The sequence below is a fragment of the Balaenoptera borealis genome, assembly GCF_965194805.1.
Source record: "Balaenoptera borealis genome assembly, chromosome: 11".
Taxonomy (NCBI): domain Eukaryota; kingdom Metazoa; phylum Chordata; class Mammalia; order Artiodactyla; family Balaenopteridae; genus Balaenoptera; species Balaenoptera borealis.
This window is the reverse complement of record NC_138868.1, coordinates 16,857,971-16,881,991: the sequence shown is the minus strand read 5'-3', so window position 1 is coordinate 16,881,991 and position 24,021 is coordinate 16,857,971. Positions and strand designations below refer to the sequence as shown.

Sequence of the window (24,021 nt, the reverse complement as noted above, 5' to 3'; positions counted from 1 at the left end):
CAGATTGTATCCTCAGTGTACAACTAACCACTAACTCACATGGCATTGATGATTCCTAATAAGTTTGTGTCACAGCTCATAAACCAGCCATTTTCCTGTGACACTCACTCCCTGCTGCCCCCGTGGCTGGTATGACCTGCCCTCGCGAGTGGCAGGTCTGTCTGGACCTGGTCAGTAAGTGGCACCGTCTCCGGAATTGTGTCTTGGCAACCCCAGAAGAGTTAAGTGGGCACTGCAGTGAGCGGAACGCTCCAGTTGGACGGCTTCAGAGAAAGCCCTGACACATGATGGGTCCCTGCCCTGCTGGGAATATTTCTTCCTTGAGTTCTGGCAGCTTTTACTTGGCTGCAGAATATCTAAGACCCACTTTGCCTTTTCTGGTCATAAACACTTGTAGTGTTGAATCTGAAGTCTTGATTGCTTTATTTTCTTAACTATGCCTTTGAAAAAGTCGAATGTTTCCATAGTGATGCATTCTGTTTGTTTAAATCTTTACATATACGTGGTTCCACCCACACGCTCTCCTCAGAGGGATTTAGTTTACAACTGTCCCCTTACCCCCTCCCAGCTTCCCTTTGCAAGGAACCCCAGTATGAGACCCCTGTCAGTTTTGTGCTGCTGGAATCCATTCTTAGATATGATGATTCCTGTGTCTCGGGGTCAGCAGGGAAGTTATTTTGATGTTTACTAATGAGGGTGGAACACAGGCTAATGGTGCCTTTTCCAGCTGGCTTAGTACTGCTGTGACAAATCAGAAAAGCCTTCCCCAGCCTGTGACCAGAGCCCCATGCTGGGCTGGGCTTTCAGCTGGGCGCGTAGGAAAACAGGATAAATTAGGTAGTATTCTTGTAGCTAACATTACCCAAAAGATTGTTTTCTCAGATGAGCCAACTTGGAGCTGACCAAGGCATGTGTGACCCTGTTACCATTACAGTTATTTGAATGCTATCACTTCCCCTCCATGTAATGATGATGTCACACTCCCTGGACACCAGGGACAGTCCCTATTCTCATGTGGCCTCCACGAGTGTGGACATGCTCAGGCAGGATCCTGGCCTCTGACCCCACTAGCTTTTAACTCTGGACACAAAGTCTAGGTTTCTAAAAGGGAAGGAAAGGTGAAAGCCAGGAGGAAATGTAGAGTGTTTATTGGACCTGTTGCATACATAATCTGACTTATTCTTAAAAACAACCCTCTGAGGCGGTTGGTTGGTTTTTTAAACAGATGAGGAAACAGGTACCTAGAGGATAGATCAGATCCTGAGACTGGGTGTCCCTGGTGGGCAGGCTCCTGTGTGGTTACTTGTCCGCAGGCATTTAGTGCGATCTCTGGGCCTCCCCCGGCCCTGGCGTAGGGGGGATGGGGGAAGCGGCAGCCTGAGTCTCCTGGGGCTGGAGGGACTGTGCTTTCTCATCCCCTCTAGCAGCCGGCAAAACCTCGGGTCCTTGCCTGGGAGCCTGGAAGCTTCTCCCCAGGGGGCGGGAAGCAGGAGGAAGTGGTGGGCCAGGCGCGGGGCTCTCGAGGGCTGCGTGATCAGGTTGCAGTTAGCCGCCCACTGCAGGAAGGGTGTGGGCGAGCGCTGTGACCAGCGCCTGCCGCGCAGCGCCTGTGATGCTCCAGACGCCCCCGAGAAGGCGAGCGCGAGCCTGCAGGAGCGGCTTTAGCCGCGGAGACAGAACGGCGGCCTCGCCTTTCCAGGAGGCTGCGGCGGGGAGGCCCTCCCCCGGGCCGCTCTGTCACTCTGAGGACTGAGTCGGAGCCTCTGCCACCAGGTCCCTCCCTGCCCCCACCCTTGTCTGCATGAGGATCTGCATCTAGGAAGGGAATCCACACCCTCCAAAAAGCGATTCTGTGTTGCAGGCTGTGTCCTCTCTGCCTAAAGAAAGTTTGTGGGATGGGTGGATGAAGGATGCCGTGGGGACCTCCCAAACTCGGGCCTGGGGTACTCAGGCTGCTGCCCACCCGGTCGGGACTCAGGAGAGTCCAGGAGAGGAGGAGGGCCCCCCAGAAGTGTCTCTCCCATGCCTCTGTTGGTTAGAGAAAACTTTTCTGGAATGTTTTCTCTGAAAAATATATCAAGGGGTTAGCCACTAATTTCTTCCCTGCACCCTGTCTCTGATGTTAGCTGTGAGCCTCTATTCACCCCGTGTGAAGGGGAAAGGAGGACAGTTAGCCTAGAGGCAAAAATCTGGGGAGGAAATGGTCCCCCAGTCGGCCCCCTGGAGGGCCTCCCACCCTGGGCTGGGAGAGGGGGGCCAGAGAGGAGAGCGGGCGGACTCTCCCGCCGCCTTGCTCTTTGTCTCCGCAAGTCCTGTGAGGGTGTAGGCTAGGAGCTACTCTCCCCGTTGGACAGATGCTCTTCTGAGGGCCACCCAGGGCCATGCTGGCAGAAGCAGCGTGAAGAGCCACAGCAAGTGCCTAGGCCAGGTTCTTTCCACCGCTCTGAGGTTATGCGACCTCTTCTGAGATCCCCAGCTGAAAGCAGACCCTGGTGACAGGGAACATGGGCACAGACAGCCCCAGAAGGTCGCAGTGCCTGTTGGGGCAGCCCTCCAGGGACTGGTGTTGGCGGGCTCCCTGCCGCCCCGGCCGGGTGGCTCGGGACGTGGCCAGGATCCCTGGTGCAGCTCGAGGGAGCGTCTTCCTGCCGAACATAGAGCAGGCCGAGCTCTGCACCAGCTGCTCGGGGGAGTTAGCTGGACAGCTTCAGGCAAGACTGGCTCAGGCCCCCCTTACTGTCACAGTGCTGCCTGCAAGGGTGGAATTAGGAAAGAGCTTTGACACACCCCCTCTGTCCTAGGCTCCACATCTGGCAGACTTACCGCGGAGCCCCTGTGGATGTAGCCTCAACTTGAGCCAGGCTGACCTGGCCTTGAGTCCCACTCTGTCCTTCCCAGCTGAGTCACCTTGGACCCGTCTGTCAGCCCCCAGGCCTCAGTCTCCTCAGCCGTGAAGTGGACACAGAGGCAGCCGCCTCTCCGAGGTCTTGTGAGGGTCGAGCTCATGAATGTGCCATGCCTGACAGTAATGTGCCTAGCAACGTAATCGTTTTAAGTAGAACATTCCACATGCCCTGCTGGCCCCAACGCTGACCCCTCTGCTGGGTGAGCAGTGCCGCTGTGACTGACAGATGGCCCTGTGACCCTACCCTTCCCCTTGCCCGGCTCCCTGCGTGCCTGCACCTCTGTTGCGGGCAGCGAGGGGAGGCCCAGTGGCTGTGGGAGGAAGAGCAAGATGGAGACTGTGCACAAGGAAGCTGATCATGTTAAGATCCAGCTGCACTTAAGCGTCTCCTGGGAAGCTCTTCACAGCGCGCTGAAGAGAGCTCCCAGGTGCCAAAGCGGCCTTGCATCGAGGCTCGGTAGCTCTTAGCAGCCTCGCCACATGCTCCCCGGGTAATTGGTCTCCTAATGCACCAGCCCTGGCCGGGTTCCACCGCCTCTTCCCCCTCGGGTCAGTTCATGATGTTCCCCAGCCTGGCGAGCGGGTCGCAGACCAGTGTGACGCAGCCCCGCCAGTCACATTGTTTTCTTGTCCTTGCGGGCCGTTTCTAGATTCTGTACAGAATGCCTTGGCCTGGAAGAGTAAACAAGATTGCCAGGCAATCTTGAATCAGGAATTCTGTTCAAGACCAGGGCTTTTGTGTCCAGAAATTGTGTGTTAGATGCAGTGGGGAACATATAAAAGGGAGACACGATCCGTCCTATTACAGATGGAAGTAAACCAGCATGGTTTTCATTTTCTTCTTCAAAATTAGTTTTTATTCCTAACTACAAAAGGGATATGTGTTCTTGGTAAGAAATTTAAAAGAAAGATAAAAGGAAAATCATTTATAACTTCACACCAGAGATGACAGCTCTTCACGTTTTGCAGTGGATTTCTTCTCTACACATTTGTATACTTCAAAAAAAAAAAAAAAAAAAAAGGAAAGCAACTTCATACTGAACTCATCAACTTGTAGCCTTTTGCTACTTATTTTTTAAATTGACGCATGACATTAATTGTTGTTCCTTAAGAAGTGGCTGCATAGAATGGTATATAGTTGTATCATTATGTGCCCAGTCCGTTGTGTTGGATAATTCAATCATTGTTCAAGTTGGAGTTGTTTTTGCTATTTGTAACCATTCTGTTGATTTTGGAAATCACGAGAGTGGATGGTGGGGTGTTAGTGTAGCTAGGAGTCCAGGAGTTGGCCTCAATCAGACCTCAATTCAAATAATAAAAGAAGAGATAAGTAACATTTTTATAGAGCCTGAATATTGTGCCAGGCACTGTGTTAAGTGCTTTACATACATTAACTCATGATTTATGAATCCACATAACAGGCCATGGGCTAGGCATTACTTTTATTCCCACTTTACAATTGATGAAACTGAAGCACCACCGCTCCACTTTTGCAGCCGTCCTGTGGCTAAACCTTTGTGCATGTGTATGATTGTTTCTTAGAATACATTCCTGAAAGTGGGGTCCTGGCCCAGATTCGGAAGGCTATACGTATTTTTAAGGCCTTGAATACATAATGTGAATGACTTTCCAGAAAGGTTGCCCCAACTTCTCCTACCAACAGTGTTTGCATATATTTGAGAAAAATCATGACATGCTTTGAGCAGCAATAATGTGCCAGACCAGTGTTCTAGAAAGCTTCTCTCCTTGAAGGAGAGGCTGTGCCTGGCATAGTGTAAGCAAGCACTCAGTACATCTTAGCCAGTGTTAGAATTGTTGTCACGTAATGTGTCGTTTGTTGAGAAAACAAGACGCATACTTGAAGAACCTCAATAACAAGGTGAATGTGGAACAAGGGGTCCTGACAGTGAGTGCCACACGTGTTGGAGGAATATGGGACGTAATTTGGGGGAGTGGTCATGGAAGGCTGCATGGCGGAGGAGGCACTTGGAGAGTGGGAAGGAGGATCCTGAAGTAACAGCCTGAAGGCTCATGAGCAGTGGAGCCTAGGTGGCTTGTGTCCAGGGCTTGTGTAGGGAGTGTTGAGCTGGAGGAGAGACAGTGAGAGAAGAAGATGGGCCCAGATCAGGCCTGGGAGCCGCCCCAGGCCGAAGGTTCTAATGGTGGGGAGCCTCCGAGGGCTGAGACTTTTAGGAAAATGTGCTTATCAGGAGGGAGCGAGGGGATGGGACTCGAGGTGGGGAGACCTGTGCGAGACCGGGACGGGAGCCCAGGCAGAGCGATCTGCGTGTGTGGCCTGGTAGGCACTCTGGGAGCAGTGAGGAGAAAAGATGTTGGGTTTCCTGGTGCTGGTAACAACCCTTCTTGCCGCGAGTCCTGAAGCAAAAGAAAAGCAGACACAGGGCTCAGCTATGAGGTCAACATGTCTGACAGAGCTGGATGGGAGACCTTGGCTTCTGTCCATGACCACGGTCAGACTCTTGATACTCCCTCACCCAGTCTGGGCCTTGGGGCATCCTGTTCAAGGAAACAGCACAGCAGGCCCTGTCCCCGCCAGCTGCTGGGAGAGCCGCTGCCCGTGCCGCCGCGCCAGTGCACGGAGAGCCGAGGAGGTGGGCCTCCAGGCCTGCTTCCAGCAGGTGGACGCTGGCCCTTCCCGGTGTCCCTCCCTCCCAGGCGGGGGACACAGGAGCCGAGCAGCACACTCCCTGCCCGTGGGCGGGCAGATCTGCAAGTGGGCAGGAAAGGGATTGGCCATCCCCCAGGCCACTGCCTTCTCCAAGCTCCCCTGTCAGAGAAGTCTGTCCTCCTCTCCTGGAGGAGGGACTCAGGGGGCTTGGGAGAACATTTCCAGTATTCTTCCCCCCCGGGGCTGGAGCGTTCCTTTCCTGGTTGCAGCTAAGGTAGGAGATACTCCCCCCTCCCCGACACGGTCATCCTGCCCCACCCAGGATCCTTTGGAGGATAGGCTGCCGGGAAGCAGCCGGCAGGGGGGTGGCCAGGTGTCAGTCTTGGTGCCGTGTAGACCTGGTTCTAGAGCCCGCTCCCCGCTTACTGGCCAGGTGTCAGTCTTGGTGCCGTGTAGACCTGGTTCTAGAGCCCGCTCCCCGCTTACTGGCCAGGTGTCAGTCTTGGTGCCGTGTAGACCTGGTTCTAGAGCCCGCTCCCCGCTTACTGGCCAGGTGTCAGTCTTGGTGCCGTGTAGACCTGGTTCTAGAGCCCGCTCCCCGCTTACTGGCCAGGTGTCAGTCTTGGTGCCGTGTAGACCTGGTTCTAGAGCCCGCTCCCCGCTTACTGGCCAGGTGTCAGTCTTGGTGCCGTGTAGACCTGGTTCTAGAGCCAGCTCCCCGCTTACTGGCCAGGTGTCAGTCTTGGTGCCGTGTAGACCTGGTTCTAGAGCCCGCTCCCCGCTTACTGGCCAGGTGTCAGTCTTGGTGCCGTGTAGACCTGGTTCTAGAGCCCGCTCCCCGCTTACTGGCCAGGTGTCAGTCTTGGTGCCGTGTAGACCTGGTTCTAGAGCCCGCTCCCCGCTTACTGGCCAGGTGTCAGTCTTGGTGCCGTGTAGACCTGGTTCTAGAGCCAGCTCCCCGCTTACTGGCCAGGTGTCAGTCTTGGTGCCGTGTAGACCTGGTTCTAGAGCCCGCTCCCCGCTTACTGGCCAGGTGTCAGTCTTGGTGCCGTGTAGACCTGGTTCTAGAGCCAGCTCCCCGCTTACTGGCCAGGTGTCAGTCTTGGTGCCGTGTAGACCTGGTTCTAGAGCCAGCTCCCCGCTTACTGCTGTGTGGCCTTTGGCAAATTTCTTGGCCTGAGTTTGTCTGCCAATAAGACTGGGTTGTTGTGAGAATTGAGTGTGACAGTGTAGACCCGTCTCGGTCTGGGTAACTGTTACCATCAAATAATGTAGACGGGGAGGAGGATCCTCCAACCTGCGGGCTTGGGGCGGATCTCACTGTGATGGAGGTGGCGTGACTTCTGTGTAGACGGGTCTAGGACAAGGCCTTGGGGGAGAGAGGCCCCAGCATGGCCAAGAGAGACTCGGGAGGCGGCTGTACAGGGGCCATTGTGGGGGGCCAGTGGGAGGGAGTGTGGAAAGGGACCTGATTCTGGGGTATTCCCATGGAGAGGGGCTTGGGAGGAGGGAAAGGAGGTGGGGAGAGAGCCAGAGAGGAAGGAGAAAGTTCTTTCACAACACCCCATTGCCCCCCACCCCAGTACAAAGCACCGTATTCTTCCCACTCTCGCCTGGGAGCAACATGGGGTAACAGTTGGCAAGGCTGATTGTGTCTAAGGTTAAAAGGTAAGAAGTTGGGCCTCTGAAAGGTGGCCCCTGGGTGCTGGGGCAGTAGTGTCCTGGCATCCTGTCTCTGGGCCCTGGGCCAAGCCCTTCTGCACTTGGCCCCAGTTTTCCCATCTGCAGAATACAGGGGTTGCACCAATTTAATATTTTGTAGCTGTTTTGACCACAGTTCATGGTTAAGAAAAAAAAAGTTTACACACACATTTAACTAAAACTGAAGCTTAATAGAACAATACTTTATTACACGTCTCTACTCTGATGTTGTCTGTTGTGCATCATTCAGAAATGCTGGTGATGGCTCCCTAACTGATTGTATGGCCCACTAATGAGTCACACCCCTCGCTCTGAACACTGACCTAGCTCATCTGGAAGTTTCCTTCCTGCTCTGGCAGCTGGCAGTTCTATTCCATTTCCTCTGGCCTCGTGACCCCCATCAACCAAGCCTTTGTGGTTTTCTTCTTCATATCTTCAAACAGTAATCTCAGATGCGGGAAGGAGCTCCTGGCCTGATGGCACTGCTCCGAGTGCCCTCTCACCTCCGTGGGAGGTCCTGGCGCGCCCGCTGTCTGGCTGGGCCCTGCCTGCACTGCCTCAAGTGCCGGGACGTCCGTGGGTGGAGAGAGCCCCGTGCCATCACCACAGGCAAAGGAGTGGGTTTGGGTGTCATCCACACTCCTCTCCCCACCCCACCCGACCACTGCCTGGGCCAGAGGACACCAGCCTTCTCTCTGGAAAAGTTGTTCGGGGGCTTCCCTGGTGGCTCAGTGGTTAAGAATCCGCCTGCCAATGCAGGGGACACGGGTTCGAGCCCTAGTCCAGGAAGATCCCACATGCCGCGGAGCAACTAAGCCCGTGCACCACAACTACTGAGCCCACATGCCACACCTACTGAAGCCCGCACGCCTAGAGCCCGTGCTCTGCAACAAGAGAAGCCACCGCAGTGAGAAGCCCGCGCACCACAATGAAGAGTAGCCCCCACTCACCACAACTAGAGAAAGCCCACGCACAGCAACGAAGACCCAACACAGCCAAAAATAAATAAATAAATAAATAAATTAATTAAAAAAAAATAAAACGTTGTTGGGAAGTGGAGCCTGGCTCCCAGTTGGAATTCCAGACTCTTCCCCAGGCACAGCCGCTTCACCGTGTCCCTCCTTGCACTAAACCCCTGTCTGGGCAGGTCCAGGAGTCACCATCGTGGGAGCTGCTGATGGATGATGAGATGAGCTTTGGCAGTGACAGACCTGGGTTCAAACCTCAGCTCTATCTCTGCCTGGCTGTGTGGCCTTGTGAAAATTCCCTAACGTCTCTGAGCCTGTTTCCTCATCTAAAGTTGGGAGATAGCAACACCCATCTTGCAGGATAAACTTAAGGGTGAGATGATAGGTACCGAGTGCTTTGTGTTGGTGCCTGGCCTGAAGAAAACTCATTCCTTGAAATCCTATCCCCTTGGGTGTCCCTGTGAGGGAATGGCTGGAGAAATGGCAGCTGTTGCCGCCTTAAAGAAAGAAGGGGGAGATGCCTTCCATGGGCCAGTTATAGGAGGGCAGTGTCGGAGAGAGGCTGCCTTAAGTGGGCTGTCCTGGGAGTGACCCGCAGCCCCAGTGTGTCCAAACTGTGCAAAGAGACTGGGGTGCAGCAGGCATCTTGTGTCCGCTGGGCAGCTGGAGACAAGGTCTGAGGAGGCAGACAGGCAGGGATTGGGGAGAATGGAGTCTCTGGGCCCCCACAGCGGGCCAGGAGCTTTTCACGAGGCTGATGGTGTGTGCCAGTTCAAGGCCAGGCTCACAACACATCACACAACAGGGCATCGTTTCAACCCTAATTTTTTGGAATACATTTAAAAATTCACCCTCCTGCAGGGCAAGTTTTACCCCAGTATGTTCTCATAGAATAATCTGGTTTGATCCTCATAACCGCCACCCTGGGTAAAGGATGGGGCAGGCACAAGGCCTCCGCCTTCACAGGGTAGCAAGAAGAACTTTCTGGCAAACACTAGAACCAGGGTGCCCAAGCAGGCAGTCTCGATACGCTGTTTGCCTCTTCTCATGCTGTTACCCATTACCGAGGATGCGTGAACGTCTTCTTTGTGCGTTGTCTTCAGATCCCACAGCACTTTCTTTTTGGTGCCCCCCTCCCATGATGATAATTATTGAAACACCCATATCCGGGCTTAGATCCGAGTTATTATGGATCTGAGCCAAGCTAGAGACAGGCATGAGGGCACCTCTATCTTCAGAGACTGCTGTTCCTGGGCAGCTGCTTCCCAGAACACGGAAAGCCATTCCCCCCAGGGCTCCTGTGCGCATTGGCTCTTGATAGCTGTAGACACCGGGGCTCTGACTGCTGAGGCGACTTGCCCAAGGCCACACAGCTCCAATAGCAGAGGCTAGGGGCCCTTCGAAATGCTGCCTTATGCAGCTGGGACTTGGCACTGCCTGGGAAGACCTCTGGCCCCCTCACCTCTGTGTTCCCGGCCAGCTCCAGCTGCCCTCTGCTCTGTTTTGCCGATAACCAGAAGACTCTCCTTCCAGGGCAGAGACTGGCACTTTAACCTTGGAACATAAGTTCCTGGGGCTTGCTTTGGGGAACACATGGGGCTGGCTCGTGGTTCAGTAGAGGCGGTGAAATTTCTCAGAATCTGAGGTTGCATGCGCTGCTTTAGGCTTACTAGCTGGGGGATATCTCTGGGCCTCAGTTTCCCTGCCTTATGTGAGGGGCAGTGCCAGATGGACCCCTTCCGGAGAACCTGTCCTCAGGGCAGCGAGGCTGGACTAAAAAGTTCAGGACTGGGTTCTATCCTTATTCTGCCACCACCTTGCTGCTTGCTGTGTGACCTTCGTCTAGTCCCCTCCCCTCTCTGAGCTCCTGTTCTCCACTCAAAAGACAGCAAAGATATCCCCGCTTTGCTGAGGTCATAGAGAGGAAACTACTTTGCCAAGCTCAAGTGCCACAGATGGTAATTTTATCATTACCCACGTAGTGATTCCCTGGCCAGCAGGCCCAGGAGAGGCAACACTCAGGCCTGCAAAAAAGCATGCAGGAAGGATTGGGCCACAGACCCTGGGCTGCCAAAGCTGTGCCAGGTAGCAAGCCCTTAGCAGGGAAATGCATTCCCATTATTCACATCAGCAAGCCAGGCCCACAGCCTGGGCATGATTGTTGGCAGGTTTCCCTGGGCTCTGGCTCCCTCTGGGTCCCCAAGAATCTCCCTGCTCCCCAGTCCGGGATGGTGTTCCCTGGGGCTCATCCTGGGAGTGGGGGGTTGTCAGGGTGCCTCCCCCAGTGGGACGAGCCCTGCCGTGCCAGCTCCAGCAGCCTCCCTGCCAGCAGCTGGTATTCTGTTGCACTGCGTACAGTGAGGCCCAGATTAGACAGTGAGCTCATCGTGACCTGAATGGGGCCACGGGGGGTGGGGGGTGGGCTGGAGGCTGAAGATCTGACTTGAGGGTATCGCTGGGGATCTCCCTGCACCCTCTCCCTTCTCTCTGTCTCTCAGGCTCGCTCGCTCTCCCCCCGCTCCCGTGCACACACCAACACCCTCTCTTGGAGCTTGCTGGGGATTGTCATGGCAACCGTCCAGCAAAATTATCAAAACACTTTTATGCTCACAGTCGTACCAGACCAAGAGCTCATTCTGAGTGAGGCAGAAGCAGGTGGTTGTATGCTGAAGCCACGGGCTTTGTGCGGAGGGCCCACAGGGGGAAGAGGGCGCAGCAGGAGGTGAGGGTGGGGCCCGGCGGCGGGACCCCTGGGGAGAGGCCTTGGCACTTGCTCCTCCCCACCCCTTATGCCACATTCACATTTGTATTCCCTCTCCACACACCTGGATTCACACACACACACACACACACACACACACACGTAGACAAGTGGTCGCTGAGCCAGATACACCCAGAGTACAGATGGACCCAAACAGCAACATCTGGAATAACCATGACCTCATCCAGCACGTGGAGGCCTGAGATCCACTCTGGGGAGACTTCTGGGTGAGCAGGAGGGCACAGCCAGCCGACCCAGGCTTCTAGCTGGCGATAGGTCTGTGCCAGGGCAGCAAAGCAGCCACAGGAAGAGGCCAAGCCCTCTTGTCGGGAAGCAGAGAAGGACCTGTGACCAGAACCACGCTGACCTGGTTCTCCCCACCTTGCTGCGCAGCCTCCGTGGCTCACTGCCTCTCTGCATCCCGGAACGGACTCAGCATCCCTGCTCCCTTCTGACCTGGGCCACGGTACCGCAGGCTCCCTTGGAAACAAAGCCGTGCTAATAGCCGAATAACCGGTGGTTGCTATTTTCAAACCCTGGTTCTGCCCGAAAGCCAAAGTGTGGGTGGGGATGGTGGAGGAGGTGGTGGCACAAGCCCCTCCCCGGTCTGCTGCCATCTTCCTGCCCCATCTGCTCCCCCAGCAGCCCCTCCATGGAGGGGAGGCTTCCCCTGCAGCCTCAGCCCAGGCTGCTTGCCACTCTCTGGCCCAAGAGGAAACATCTGCTTCCTGCAACTGGGTCCCCCCATCTGTACATCCTTCCAAGGATTCCAGAATATTAGAGCTGGAGGGGTCCCCAGCAAATCCGAGTCTAGCCTACTCACTTCACGGATGGGGAAACTGAGGCTCAGAGATGGGAAGCAATGGGTTCAAGGCCACAGGGTACGTGGCTGATGGAGCTGATGCTGCAACCTGGGTGTCTGAATTCTAGTCCTGTGCTGTTCCCGTCACATCAAAGGGATGGTGAGATGCACTGTTGCAAACAATGAGCACTGATTTCTGAGTCAGGCAGACCTGGCTTGAGTGCCGGCTTCAGCACTTAACACCAAAGGTGACCCCGGTAAGCTGCAAAGCACCCTCAGTCCTCAGCTGTAAAATGGGGTGATAGTAGGGTCCCCCTTAAGGGATGCCGTGAGGATGATCTAAGAGAGGCACGTGTAAAGCACTCTTGGCACAGAGTAGGTGTTGCACAGGTGACGTTCTCTGTCCTTCCTCTGCAGTTCCAGGGCTACAGGCCTGCTGAGAAGAGGGACCATCCTGCATCCCCGGTAATGGCCACCCCGTGTCCCAGGGTGGCCAGGGGACGCAACCTAGCCTGTCCTGGAAAGACAGAGTCCACCGGGAAGGCAGACCACACTGACAAGTACGAGTAAATGAGAAGGCCTTGCAGACAGTGACCGAGGGGGGACCCTTGAAGAGGGTGGCCAGGAAGGCCGCTCTGAGGAAGCAGCAGGGGAGCTGAGACGTCCTCAGCGCAGGGAAACAAACGGCTTGGCCCAGGCCTCACAGTAAGTTCAGGTGGAGCCAGGCTAGGACCTGTCTTTAGATTCCCATTCTAGTCATCTCCCTCCTTCTAGAAACATCCTTCTCTCGGGTTCTGACATGTGCTTCTGGTGTCGCTCTTACCCTGTTGGGCGTTGCTTCTCTGCGTCCTTGACTGGCTCACGGTCCTCCCAGTGCTGGCTGGTCCCAGCCCTTCTCTGCCTGGAAGGTGGGTTTTCACCCGCTCCCCTATCTACACCCTGACGCGTCCCAAACGGCCACCTACGTCCCTCGCCTCTCCTCTAAGTTCCAGTGTCCTGCTCGACCTCTCCACCCGGATGTCTAATGGTTCTCTTAGTTGGGACAATCTAAGTCAATATAACAGAGACCCCAAATTAGAGTAGCTTAAAAATATTCTGTTGATAGCTCTCTCACAAAATAGCTCTAAGGGAAATGTTTCGGGTTGGTGGAGAGCTCCGTCCCACAGGGTCATTTAGGGACCCAGACTGATGATGGCACTGCTGTCTTTAACACGAAACCTCCAGGGCTTCCAGCCAGTGTGAGGGAAAGAACACGGAAATCCCGGGCGGCAATTTCTTCTTAAGCAAGTGAGACAGAAGTCTGACTTCTGCTCCCTTCCACAGATGAGAGCTTAGACACACAGCCCCACGGAGCTGCAAAGGAAGCTGGGAAGTGGGCCCAGCTGGGCGGACAGCTAGCAGTCTCTACCACGCTCCACCCTCTAGAATGGTGCGGCCTTCCCGCCCTGGTGGTGGGGGACCCCCTTCTCTGGGGGCAGCCCCCTCATCCCGTGTCTCCCTGGCCCCCGGCTTTGCCTTTGGCACATTCCTCCTTGTCTGTGGCTCTCCACCCAACAGGGTGTTGAAAGTCTGTCCTCCTTGAGCACTTATTTAGGCTGGGGCAATCATGGGCTTTTGAAGTCTAGCCTTTCAGTTTTGTTGATAATAACAATCCCTTCAGAAACGTAGTAGGCTTTGGGTCTTTCTGCTTCTAGTCAGTTCCATGGGCAGTAACCACACCCCAAGTTCCTTTCTTGATGGCGTTACTGTCTGTCTGTGTTGCCCAACCCACCTCTTTCTCTCCCATTTTAAATGAAAGTTTAAAAGTCCCTAAGGACATCTGAAATAATAGACTTGGATGACAAGGCAACACCCCTAAGAGAATACTTTGCCACAAGGGTGATTCCTTTGTTTGGCTTATTGTTTGGCCTAATAGACAGGCTTTGAGAAAGGCTCTGAGCGCCGACGGTCTGATCTCCTGTTCTTTGGGCAAAACCAGTTGGTTTTTCCAACCCTGAGGACAGTGATTTTCTATGTTATCTCCTTTTCTGTTCATCTCTTCTTGCAAACCAGCCAATCTCTTTCTTGTAGTATCTTGCTAAAGGCAGCATCAAGCAGCCAACACATGCAAATGTTTTTGGCTCTTTCCAACCATTTTTCTAGAATTAGTGGCTCAAGTAGGCATGTGGTCTGCCTTCCAAATTATCACAGGTAATGTTTTTATTAAACGTTTTGTCACAACATAACAAGGATCACTGGTTCTCCGTTCTCCAGTATTTGTTTTCATGTTGCTCACCACCTGTTTGTTGGCCAAGCCAGTGCCACATGTTTTAGGGTATTTATACATGGCAGCTTTCCATTCCTGGTACCAATTTCTGTATCAGAGTATTGCTAAGCTGCTATTAAAAGGAACTCCCCAATACAGTGGCTTTAGGATTAGAGAAATGAATTTTTCTCTCACATAATATGGTTCTGATATGATCATTTCAGGCGTCACCCTGGTGGGTAGTGGATTTTGATGGGTAACCTGCAGACCCCACAATGGCCCTCCCCTCCCCAACCTTCTCTTCCCCACACCCCTCCCCTGTATCAATGGCACCACCATCTAACATTTGCTGAGGCCAAATACAAAGACGTCAGCCTTGATTTCCACCCCGCTCCCCTCAACACCTCCTCCCGCCATCCAGTCCATCAGCAGGTTCTCTAAGTTCTATCCCCAAATCCCAAATCTGACCACTTCCCTACAGCTCCGTTTTCTTCACTCTCATCCAGGTCTTCAGTGTCTTGTATCTGTGGGTCATGTAATGATCTTCTATGTGGGATCCCTGCTTCTTCCCCCACCCTTTCCAGTTACTCTTCACACGGCAGCCAGAGTGAGCTTTTAAAAACATAGAACGGAGCTTCCCTGCTCAGAATGCTCCAGTGCCTTACCATCGCCCTTAGGATAAAATGCAATCTCTTGACATATACACACTACTATATATGAAATAGATAACTAATAAGGACCTACTGTAAAGCACAGGGAACTCTACTCAGTACTCTGTAATGACCTATATGGGAAAAGAATCTAAAAAAAGAGTGGCTATATGTTGATATATCACTGATTCACTTTGCTATACAGCTGAAACTAACACAGAATTGTAAATCAACTATCCTCCAATAAAAATAAAAATTAAATAAATTTTTTTAAAAGAAAATGGTAACTCCTTAACATGGCCCTCAAGGCCTTCCGTGAGTGTCCTTACTTCTCATGCCCCTTGCCCCCTCTACTTTAGCCACATGGGTCTTCTTGCTGTTCCTGGAATAAGCCAAGCTCCTTCCTGCCTCACTATCTTTACACCACATTCCCTCAGCCCTAAACATTCTCCCCACACTGGTCACACACCGGTTCCTTCTTTGTCCTTCACGGGGCAGACAGCTTCAGTGTAGTGCGTAAGCGAGAGGGCTTAGGAGCTAAGTCGTCTGGGTTTGAATCTCAGCTCTGCTGCTTACTAGCTGTGTGACCTTGGGGAAAGGTGCTTAGCTTCTCTGTGCCTTGGTTTTCCTATCTGTAAATGGGGATAGTAAAAGTACTTGTTATCCAGGGCTGCTAAGAGGATTAAATACAATAGTGAACACATTAAATGAGTTAATGCATAAAAAGTGCTCAGAGCGTGGCATCTATTAAACACTTGGTGGTGCTACTATTGTCCTTCGGGGGGCACCTTAAATATCACCCACTCTGAGGAGCCTTTCCTTGCTCCCTCGCCCCCCCTCCACCTCTCCATCTGCATCACTATCACACCGCCCACAGTACATTTCTTGTTTAGGTGTTTATTGTCTGTCCCGCCCCCTTACCTAGACTGTCACTTTCATGAGCGCAGGGACTTTCCTGAGCTGGTACACAGTAGGTTCTCAATAAATCTTTGTTGAATGGCTATGGAAGGAATGGAGGCCATATTCCATGGATCCCCTCCTTTCTCAGCAGCCCTGTGAGCTGGCTGCTGGCACCCCAGGGCCATGTGTCAGAGCGATGCTCACAGTTTCCTCTTGGGAGTCTAGGAACCCCGGGGCAGGGGACCTGCTCTTGGAAGCCAGCCGTGGGGGCATTGGTAGGTATCAACCCTTAGCAGGGGACTGTGAGAGCAGGGACTCTGGAGTGGAGCCCACTTTTCCCCAGCAGTCTCTAATGGGCTAATTACTTATCCTCTCTGTGCCTCCACTTTCTCATATGTAAAACTGGGAGAATACGAATTACCTCACAGGACTGTTAGGAAGATGAAGTAGGATAATATATGTAAAACACAGCTCACTGCCTAGCTTGGAGTAAAGCTCTCCGGATGGTTAGTTATCATTATTGTTGTTGTTAGTGCCATATCTAAGTGTCATTCTTCTGAGCACGAATGGGGGTGCGCGAGGGACTTGGGGGTGCGGGTAGTGAGGAGACAAACAGAGAGAAGACAGGGAAGAGAAGTGGACTGGAAAAATCGGGTGTGTTTGTATTCGTGCCCGCATGTGTGTGTGCATGTGTGTATGTGTGTGTGTGTTTGGGGAGGGAGGTGGCATGGATCCAAAGAGGACATCCAGCCCTTCCTCGGAACTCAGTTTTGGGGAGCCCGGGTGGCCTGGCTCTCCCTGCAGCAAGGAGACGGGGGGCTGCCCCCGCCCCGCGCGCTCAGCGCAGAACCCGCGCGGCCAAATAACCAAGCGCCTTGATTGTGCGCCTCTGGGATGAGGAGGCTGGAGAGGCGGCCCTGCGCCCCCGCGGCCGCCGCGGTTGGTCCAGACTTGGGGATCCCAGGGCGGGCAGGAGCCCTGCTCCGGGGCCACCCTGCGCCCCTGCTTCGCAGCGTTCTCCGGAGCCTCGGATGCTCCCGGAACCCCCGCGGGCGGGGCCCGCCTTCCGGAGCCGGGCTGGCGGGCGGCGCTGGGGAAAGGGCCGCGACTTTCCCAGAGTGGCGGGGCGACGTCAGGCGGAAGGGCGCGGGGCGCGCACGCTTTAAAAGGCATTTGCTGTCATCCGAGCTCGCAGCCGTGGGGGCAGGAGCCGGCTATATAAGCGGCGAGCCGGGCCGCCGCGGGGCAGACGGCGACAGCAGCGGCGGCGAGCGCGTCGGAGCGCAGCGGAGCAGCGCCCCCGTAGCCCCGTGCTCCTCGACGTGTCCGCCTGCCCTCCCGAGGAGCGCCGACCCGGGCCCGCGAGGGCCGCCGCCACCCCGCAGCAGATTTGGATCCCCCGCCCGGCGAGCCCCAGGCTGCTGCCTCCCGGGGGGCCCCGGCGCAGCGGCCGCCCCCGGAGAGCCCCGCCGCCCCGCCGCCCGGCCCCGAAGACGCCGGCAGCGCCATGGCGGCCGCCAAGCCCGGCGAGCTGATGGGCATCTGCTCCAGCTACCAGGCAGTGATGCCGCACTTCGTGTGCCTGGCCGACGAGTTCCCACAGCCCGTGCGGCCCGCCAAGCTGTCCAAGGGCAAGGGCCGGCTGCGGCGGCCGCGCCAGTCCCGCTTCAAGACGCAGCCGGTGACCTTCGACGAGATCCAAGAGGTGGAGGAGGAGGGCGTGTCCCCCATGGAGGAAGAGAAGGCCAAGAAGTCGTTCCTGCAGAGCCTGGAGTGCCTGCGCCGCAGCACGCAGAGCCTGTCGCTGCAGAGGGAGCAGCTCGGCAGCTGCAAACTGAGGAACAGCCTGGACTCCAGCGACTCCGACTCGGCCCAGTGAGGGGCGCCGCCCGCAGCCGGGACTCGCGCGCCTCGGCGGCCCGCCGGGGACAGGTGTGCGAACCCCTAGGGGCCCCGCCCCCCGGGGTCCCCCCGAGAACCGGGGACCGCCGCCCCTCGAGCGCTTGCACCCTCGCCCGGCTGCGAACTGGTCGGGGCGCCCCGAGCTGCGCTCGCCCTGGGCGGGAGCGCGTGCCGGGGCGCCAGGGAGGGGGCCCGCTTTCTCTGCCCTTGTAAATGTTTATTTTTTAACTCTTCCCAGTACGAACTCTGCTGTGAGTGTGGGCGGGGAGGCGCACCCTCGCTGAGTCGCCCCGGGTCACCAGGGCTTCCCGGAGAGCCGCTCCACGCCCTTGTCCGATGGTTTGCAACTCCGATTTTGCACACGGCTCCACCGTGCCCCCCAGCGCACACCCGTTCACACTCACGCCCACACACTCTCGCTGAACACTTTTATAATTGTTAGGCGCGGCCGATGGGACTTGGGGCGCAGCGCAGCTGCTGCTGTGGCCGGAGGATTGATATTTATTTTTGCATTGCGATGGCTGACGGCGTTTATTTAACGATCTTTTTACCTGGATATGTCTGTGAGACTCCCGAACGGAGACAAATAAAGTCAATATATTTGCACAGTGCATTTCTCAAGGCTCTTGACTTCTTGAACCTTGAGGGCCCAGGCTCCCAAGACTGGGGGAGACGTGGGGAGGATTCGCTGGAACGGGGGGCCGGGAATCCCCGGGTGGAGGCAACTCCACAAGCTTCGGTCACCGGAACGAGGTCGCGCCCCCGGTGCCCGGGTCCATTACCCGCCTCCCCGGTGGATCCACCCGGCCCAGAGCTCTCCTGCCTCCCGGGTCTGTTCCCCATCGCCGGTGTCCAGGATGGGGTGGAGCAGCTAGGGAGGCGAAGGTTGGCGCTGTGAGGACGGAGAGCGCCTGCCTGGCGCAGCTGACCTCTCAGGGAGACCCGGGGCAGGGTCATCGCCCGGTACCCACCACAGAAGACCCCACTCACTCCGAGCCCTTTCCAGGCGACGGGTGGGGAGATGCCCGAGCCAGCGATAGGAGACCCAGGCGGGGATATGTGGGTGGTGGGGTCCGAAGGAGGGCTGGGAGCTGGCGAGAGTGTGGGTACGCCCTCAAAGTCGCCTGCGGGTGAGGGGGCCCCGCTGCCCCCGCGCTGACTCAGCGGAGTGCCAGGCGCTCCTGCGCTGCGGGAGCAAACGGCGGCTGTTTCGGTTCTTTGGTCCTTTTCTCCAGCTCTTCCCTTTGCCCTCTTCAAGGTTCCTCAAGGAACTGTCTTTGGTCAGAGCCTGAAGGGCGCTTGGGTACCACGGAGTCCCCCCCCCGCCCTCGCCCACACACACGCCTTTGCTTACAGATGAGAAAACAAACTAGCAGAGAGGGGAAGGTCACGTGAAGAGCAGGGGCCGCGCAGCCCGCGCTCCTGACTCCGCGTCCAGTGCTCCTTGCGTCACACGACTCTGTCTTTTCAGTGCTTTCCGGCAGCTGCCTGCATCCCTGTCTACGCCCTAAATCCTCTGGGTTAGCAGTGTAAGAGGCTCCTCCGGCCCGTTGTGGTAATGGGGGTAATAAACCACATTCGGCTGAGGAGGGCAGGTCCTCACACTTGGTGCCCCCTCCCAGCCCACCCCTCCAGGAACACCCCAGACTTGAGCCACCAGCGCCAGGCTTTCCGCGGAGCAGTTTAGAGAGACGCGGAGAGGGTGGATGCGCTTCCTACTCCTCTCTCTCCGGGTCGCCGCGTGTCTGTGCTCGGGTGCCCCCTGGTGGTGGGGGCCTGGCGCTCAGCTCAGCCCAGCCCTGCGGGGCATCTGAACTGCCTTTTACTCTTCACCCTGCACCTCTTGTCGCCCTGGGCTCTGTAGAGAACGAGAAGGCAGAGGAAAGAAAACAAAGAAACAAAAATAGAACACACAGGGTGTAAAAGAATGTCCTCCCCTCTGGCTCACAGAGAAGGCGGCCAGGCTCAGGGCCTTGGGGACTGCAGCCTTTGGTGCTGTCCTCGCCCCTGGGAACACACAGGCCATTTCAGTCCCCAGCAACAGCCAATTGCACTGTGAGGGCACATGTCCAAGGCACTTAACTGCACAGGCATCAGCGTGGTGAGGCAGCCGTGGGTCCATGTTTTGATTCCCGTCTCTGCAGTGGCCGTGGCGAGGCTGGTTTGAGCTCCTTGGGGTGGGAGGAGGGTGGCCCAAGCTCAGAACTCCCTCTCCGAGCCCCCTCCCCATTCTCTTCCCTCATCCTGACCCCCCTCATCCCCATTTTATCTTGCATCTTGGGCAGTAGCTCCTGTTTCTACTCTTCAAGAGCCAGGTGCCGCAAGCCTTCCTATGGGTTCACCCTTCCAGACTGATATCCTGGCTAGGCGTCCCCCTCTGGGCACCACGCCCCTGCCAATACCCTTCGCCCTGCTGGAGAGCCTCCTTCTCCAGTCCCCCATCTTCAGCCCATACCCCAGCTGAAGGCCTCCCTGAAGGATCTCCTTGAGTCATCCTGGCCAATGTCTGGGGACGTTGTAGGGGACCACATTCGATTGCTCCAATTCCAGCTCAGCTGCTGGCAAGGCCCAGCGCCCAGTAGGTGCTTCCGAAAAGTTTGTTGGGTTAAAATGAGTAAGAGGGCAGTGAGGAAGATTGATGCTCATCTTGCCTACTTCCTGATTTGTTTTTAAATTAACGTTTTGTTACCCAAGAACTATTTGTTCATTATATTAAAAACAAGTCAGTCATACTCCTACCAGCCCCGAGATAAAAATGTCAACATTTTGAAGGTTATGCCTGTATTATGTGTGCATGTATATGTATATATATGTGTGTGTATATGTAGATATATATATACACATATATTTTTTTTTACAAAATGGGTTTATGCTCTAAATACTATTTCGGATGCTTTTTTTTTTTCTTACTTGGATTTCTATATAACATCAGTATGTATCGATCTATATCATGATTTTTATGAAATTCTCTTCAATAGATACCCCACATTTAATTCAGCTTATTTCCCACTCTTTGGTATAAAAGTGATGTCCCATTTGTTTCAGTTTCTTACTTTTGCCTATACTGGCAGTTAGTTCTAAGGATTGAATATGGAACGAAGTTTGGAAGAGGTGGTGACACGGAGAGAGGCTGGGGGTAGAGACTGGGATGCTATCGTGTCGGGGGCAGCAGGCTGGGTCGGGGTGCTATGGCCCCTGCGCTACACGGGGGCACTCTCCGGTTCCGAGCCTCTCTGCTCTGCACAGAGGAAGGAGGAGGGGAGACAGGAGGGGCTTCTCTGAGACCCCTGTGGAACTTCTGGGGCTCAGCTCCTCCCTGTGGCTCGAAGGCAATCCAAGGCAGCACGCGGCTCCAAGGAGGTGGCTGGGCTGGGCTGGGCTGGACTGGGAGGCCGAATAGTGGGAGAGGAGGAAAGAGCGGGAGACATGAGCTGAGGGAGCAAGAGAGCCTGAGAACCAGAAAGATGGGAAGGAATGAGGCCCTCGGGGAAACGGGGAAGCCCAGAGACACAGAGAGATGGCGAAATACAGAGCCCGGAGCCAGAAAATGTCACGAGGCTGAGGAGAATAAGGGCCACCCTTAGAGAGAGAGAGGAAGAGAGAGAAAGGGGCCTGTAGAAAGTAGGGGGGAGGGAAGGCGAGGTAGAAAGTACTCTGGGGAATGCGCATTGGAGCAGAGAGAAAATCGGGGTGAGAGCGCCTCTCTGGGAGCTGTAGAGCCCGCATGTGCCAGGGGTGGGTGGAAGCCTGCCCAGCCGTCTGGCTTTACAGCCGTCTGGATTTACAAGCTTGTCCAAGGAGACGCCTCCTTCCTTCCCTTCCCCACCTGGGCCTTAGCCCACAGTCCTAGCCTGGGTGATGAGTTTTCAAACAAGCTGGAGCTCAGAGGAGGTAGCAAGTTGCCATCCCAGCCCTGGCCGGCAGCCTCTTCTAAACATTTCTCTTTGGTCCTGGGGGAGATATTTATCAGGGTGTTTCTTGGAATCGTTTAAATGCCAGGTTGGCCTTTGCAGTCTGCTGTGTGCCACTCCTGGGTCTGCTTGGTGTGGGGGTGAGAGGGCAGTGCTGTCTGTGACCCCAGGGAATCGAGGTCAGCTGTGGACTTGGGAGTCCTCCGTCAGGGAGCGCATTTGGGGTAGCCCTTAGGCCCACCGGGCTCTGCAAGATGGGGGGAGGATAAAGACCACCATTTCGTGAGCACCTCCTGTTGGTACTCTGATTTCATCCTGAGAACCTCACCCAGGCGTCTCACAGAGGAGAAAACTGAGGGTCAGCAGGGTTAAGTTTCTTGCCCAATGCCACGCGGCTAGTCAGTAGTGAGCTGGGTTGCCACACATATTTTCTTTTCTATTTGAAAGCCTACGCTCTTTCTAGAATATGATTGCAACTTCTTACTGTACCCCCTGTGGCGGCGATGAGAATGGGCCTTGCAGACCTCTGGTGACAGGGGTGTAACTGACCAGTACAGAGCAGCTCTGGCTTTGCAATCCATCCCCTTCTTTGGCGGAGGCTGTGACCCCCACAGGCTGCTCCCCACCAACGACTGTGTACGTGGCTGGGATTCTAAGGCAGAACAGTTCTTGGGAGACACGAGATTTCTTTGTTGGTGGACTTTGGCTCAAAGATTTCCCGATGGCTCTGCAGAAGCTTTCTCAGACTGGGGGGCTGTCCACGGACACCTTCTCTCCCTCTCTCCTTCTCTCGGGGTCACTCCTGCTTCGCAGCCTGCTGGCTGGCTTCCCTCTGCTTCCCTCTGTATTTCACGTCACACAAGCACGCCTCCTCATGAAAGCCTTGCACACTTAATCCCACCTTGGCGTCTGCTTCTCGGAGAACCCGGGCCTGCACGTCCTTCCATCTCCCGGCAGCTTCATGGCGCAGCCCTGCATCTCCCTCAGGCCCCCACTGGCACGGGGAGGGATGACAGGCATCGCTTTAGAGAGAACTGTAGGGACGTGGCCAAGTTTACCAAACAAATATGTGTTGGGAGGTCTGCTGGCCGTGTGGTTCTGGATGGGGGATAGCACGCTGCAGACTGTGTGTATATATGCCGTGAGAGGGTGAGGGACTCCCACGTGGACAGTCCTCTCAGCCACGTGACTCACACAATGGCCATCTGCCCATTCAGCTCCCAGGCCCACAGTGGAGACTGCTAATCGTCCACCAACATTGATTTCCCGCTTCCTCCAGGGCACACAGCCAGTGTCTGTGTCGCAGATGCTCTTGGACTTAGGTCTATCGATGTGCTAAGTTTTTGCCAGTGGCATATATTGGGAAGAGAAGCATGTTTCTCCCAGACCTCGGCCTTAATGTGTACCCTCCTCCTGCCCTGCCCCCCATGCTCTCTGTCCCCTACCCACAAGTGACAACATGTGCCTGCAACGCAGTGATCGAGCCGACAAGGCCACTGGCCTAGGGGATGGCAGAGAAACAAGACGAAAGGACCCCAGGCCCCTGGATGACCTTGTGGAACCAAACAGCCTGCCGATCTGGAATGATCACCGTGGACAATTACACACGAGAGAAACACACTTCTATCTTCTCTGAGCCACTAAATCATTATTGCGTCTCTTTGTTATACCAGCCTTCCCTTACCCTGAATAAAGAAATATTAGCGCTGGCAGTGGGGTACTGTCCTGACAAAACTTCTGCAGTACTAGGCATTGACTTCGTGATTTTGCTGCAAGCGGGGAGCGTATAAACATTGCAGGTTGGAAAGTTAGAGCCCCTTGTTATACTTTGGAAAAGCATTTGGTAAAACCGTGTTTATGACATTTTGGAAGGCTGATCATGTATTGACTGAGCACATAGCTCTAGGAGAAGTGGTTGGAAAGAGCCAGAATATTTGTTTGCATTGGCTGCTCTCTGTGGCTTTTAGCAAATTATTACAGGAAAGACATGAATGATGGAAAGGAATAAGGAGTATCTAGAAACATGGGGCCTCACAGGGGTGAGAGCCGCCCCTCTTTGTAACCCACACAGAAGGAAATCATCTGTTGTGGCTCAGAGCCATTCTCGAAGGCTACCCAGGAAGCCCGGCCTGGGATCCAGCCCTGGAGCAAGGTTAGACTAAGGGTATCATCTGCCCAGTCAGACTAATTGTGGTAGAATCCACATTCCCCTCTCCTCCCCTTCACCCGCCACCCCATGTAGCCCAAATTAAAGTGAGAGTGTTATGGACCAGGGTTCTTGGCCTCCTTAATCAACAGAAATTGATCAGAGGCCAGACAAGAAATTCAGGCAAAGCTTTATTGGGGCCCCTGCTGCAGCAGGGGGGAGTGAGAACAAGTAACAGGTTCCCTTGCTTGCTTGCTCACCGAGGGGGGCGGGGTGAGCTGATTCCTTATATGGGGTGAGGGTAGGGGTGTGGCCAGGGGTCGGGCCAGAGGAGCTTAGGTGTTTTGCCCACCCTTTGGGTGGTATTTTGTACAGGGGGGCATGCACAGTACCCTGCTTTTGCTCCTGACCCCCTGCTTTTGCTCCTGGCTCCTCAGAAGTGGCAGTTAGGGGCTTTCCTGGTGGCGCAGTGGTTAAGAACCCGCCTGCCAATGCAGGGAA

At 55.1% G+C, this 24,021-nt stretch overlaps 2 protein-coding genes across 2 annotated transcripts in view; both read left to right on the top strand.

The window, feature by feature from the left end:
- Positions 1 to 7,688, top strand: part of ALKBH3 (alkB homolog 3, alpha-ketoglutarate dependent dioxygenase) — a 45,766-nt gene extending 38,078 nt beyond the window's left edge. Inside the window, exon 10 of the mRNA XM_082343846.1 lies at positions 7,679 to 7,688. Coding sequence (XP_082199972.1) covers positions 7,679 to 7,681 — 3 coding nt within the window. The 3' untranslated portion in view covers positions 7,682 to 7,688. The remainder of the gene's footprint in view (positions 1 to 7,678) is intronic.
- A 9,063-nt stretch (positions 7,689 to 16,751) lies between these two features.
- LOC309606546 (uncharacterized protein C11orf96 homolog) lies at positions 16,752 to 18,074 on the top strand. The gene has a single exon (XM_082343839.1). The coding sequence runs from the start codon at positions 17,069 to 17,071 to the stop codon at positions 17,438 to 17,440; it is 372 nt and encodes a 123-aa protein (XP_082199965.1). The 5' UTR covers positions 16,752 to 17,068; the 3' UTR covers positions 17,441 to 18,074.
- The last annotated feature ends 5,947 nt before the right edge of the window (positions 18,075 to 24,021 follow it).

Excerpts from the sequence above, each read along its gene's own strand:
- LOC309606546 (XM_082343839.1), top strand. The coding sequence starts at position 17,069 with ATGGCGGCCGCCAAGCCCGGCGAGCTGATGGGCATCTGCTCCAGCTAC.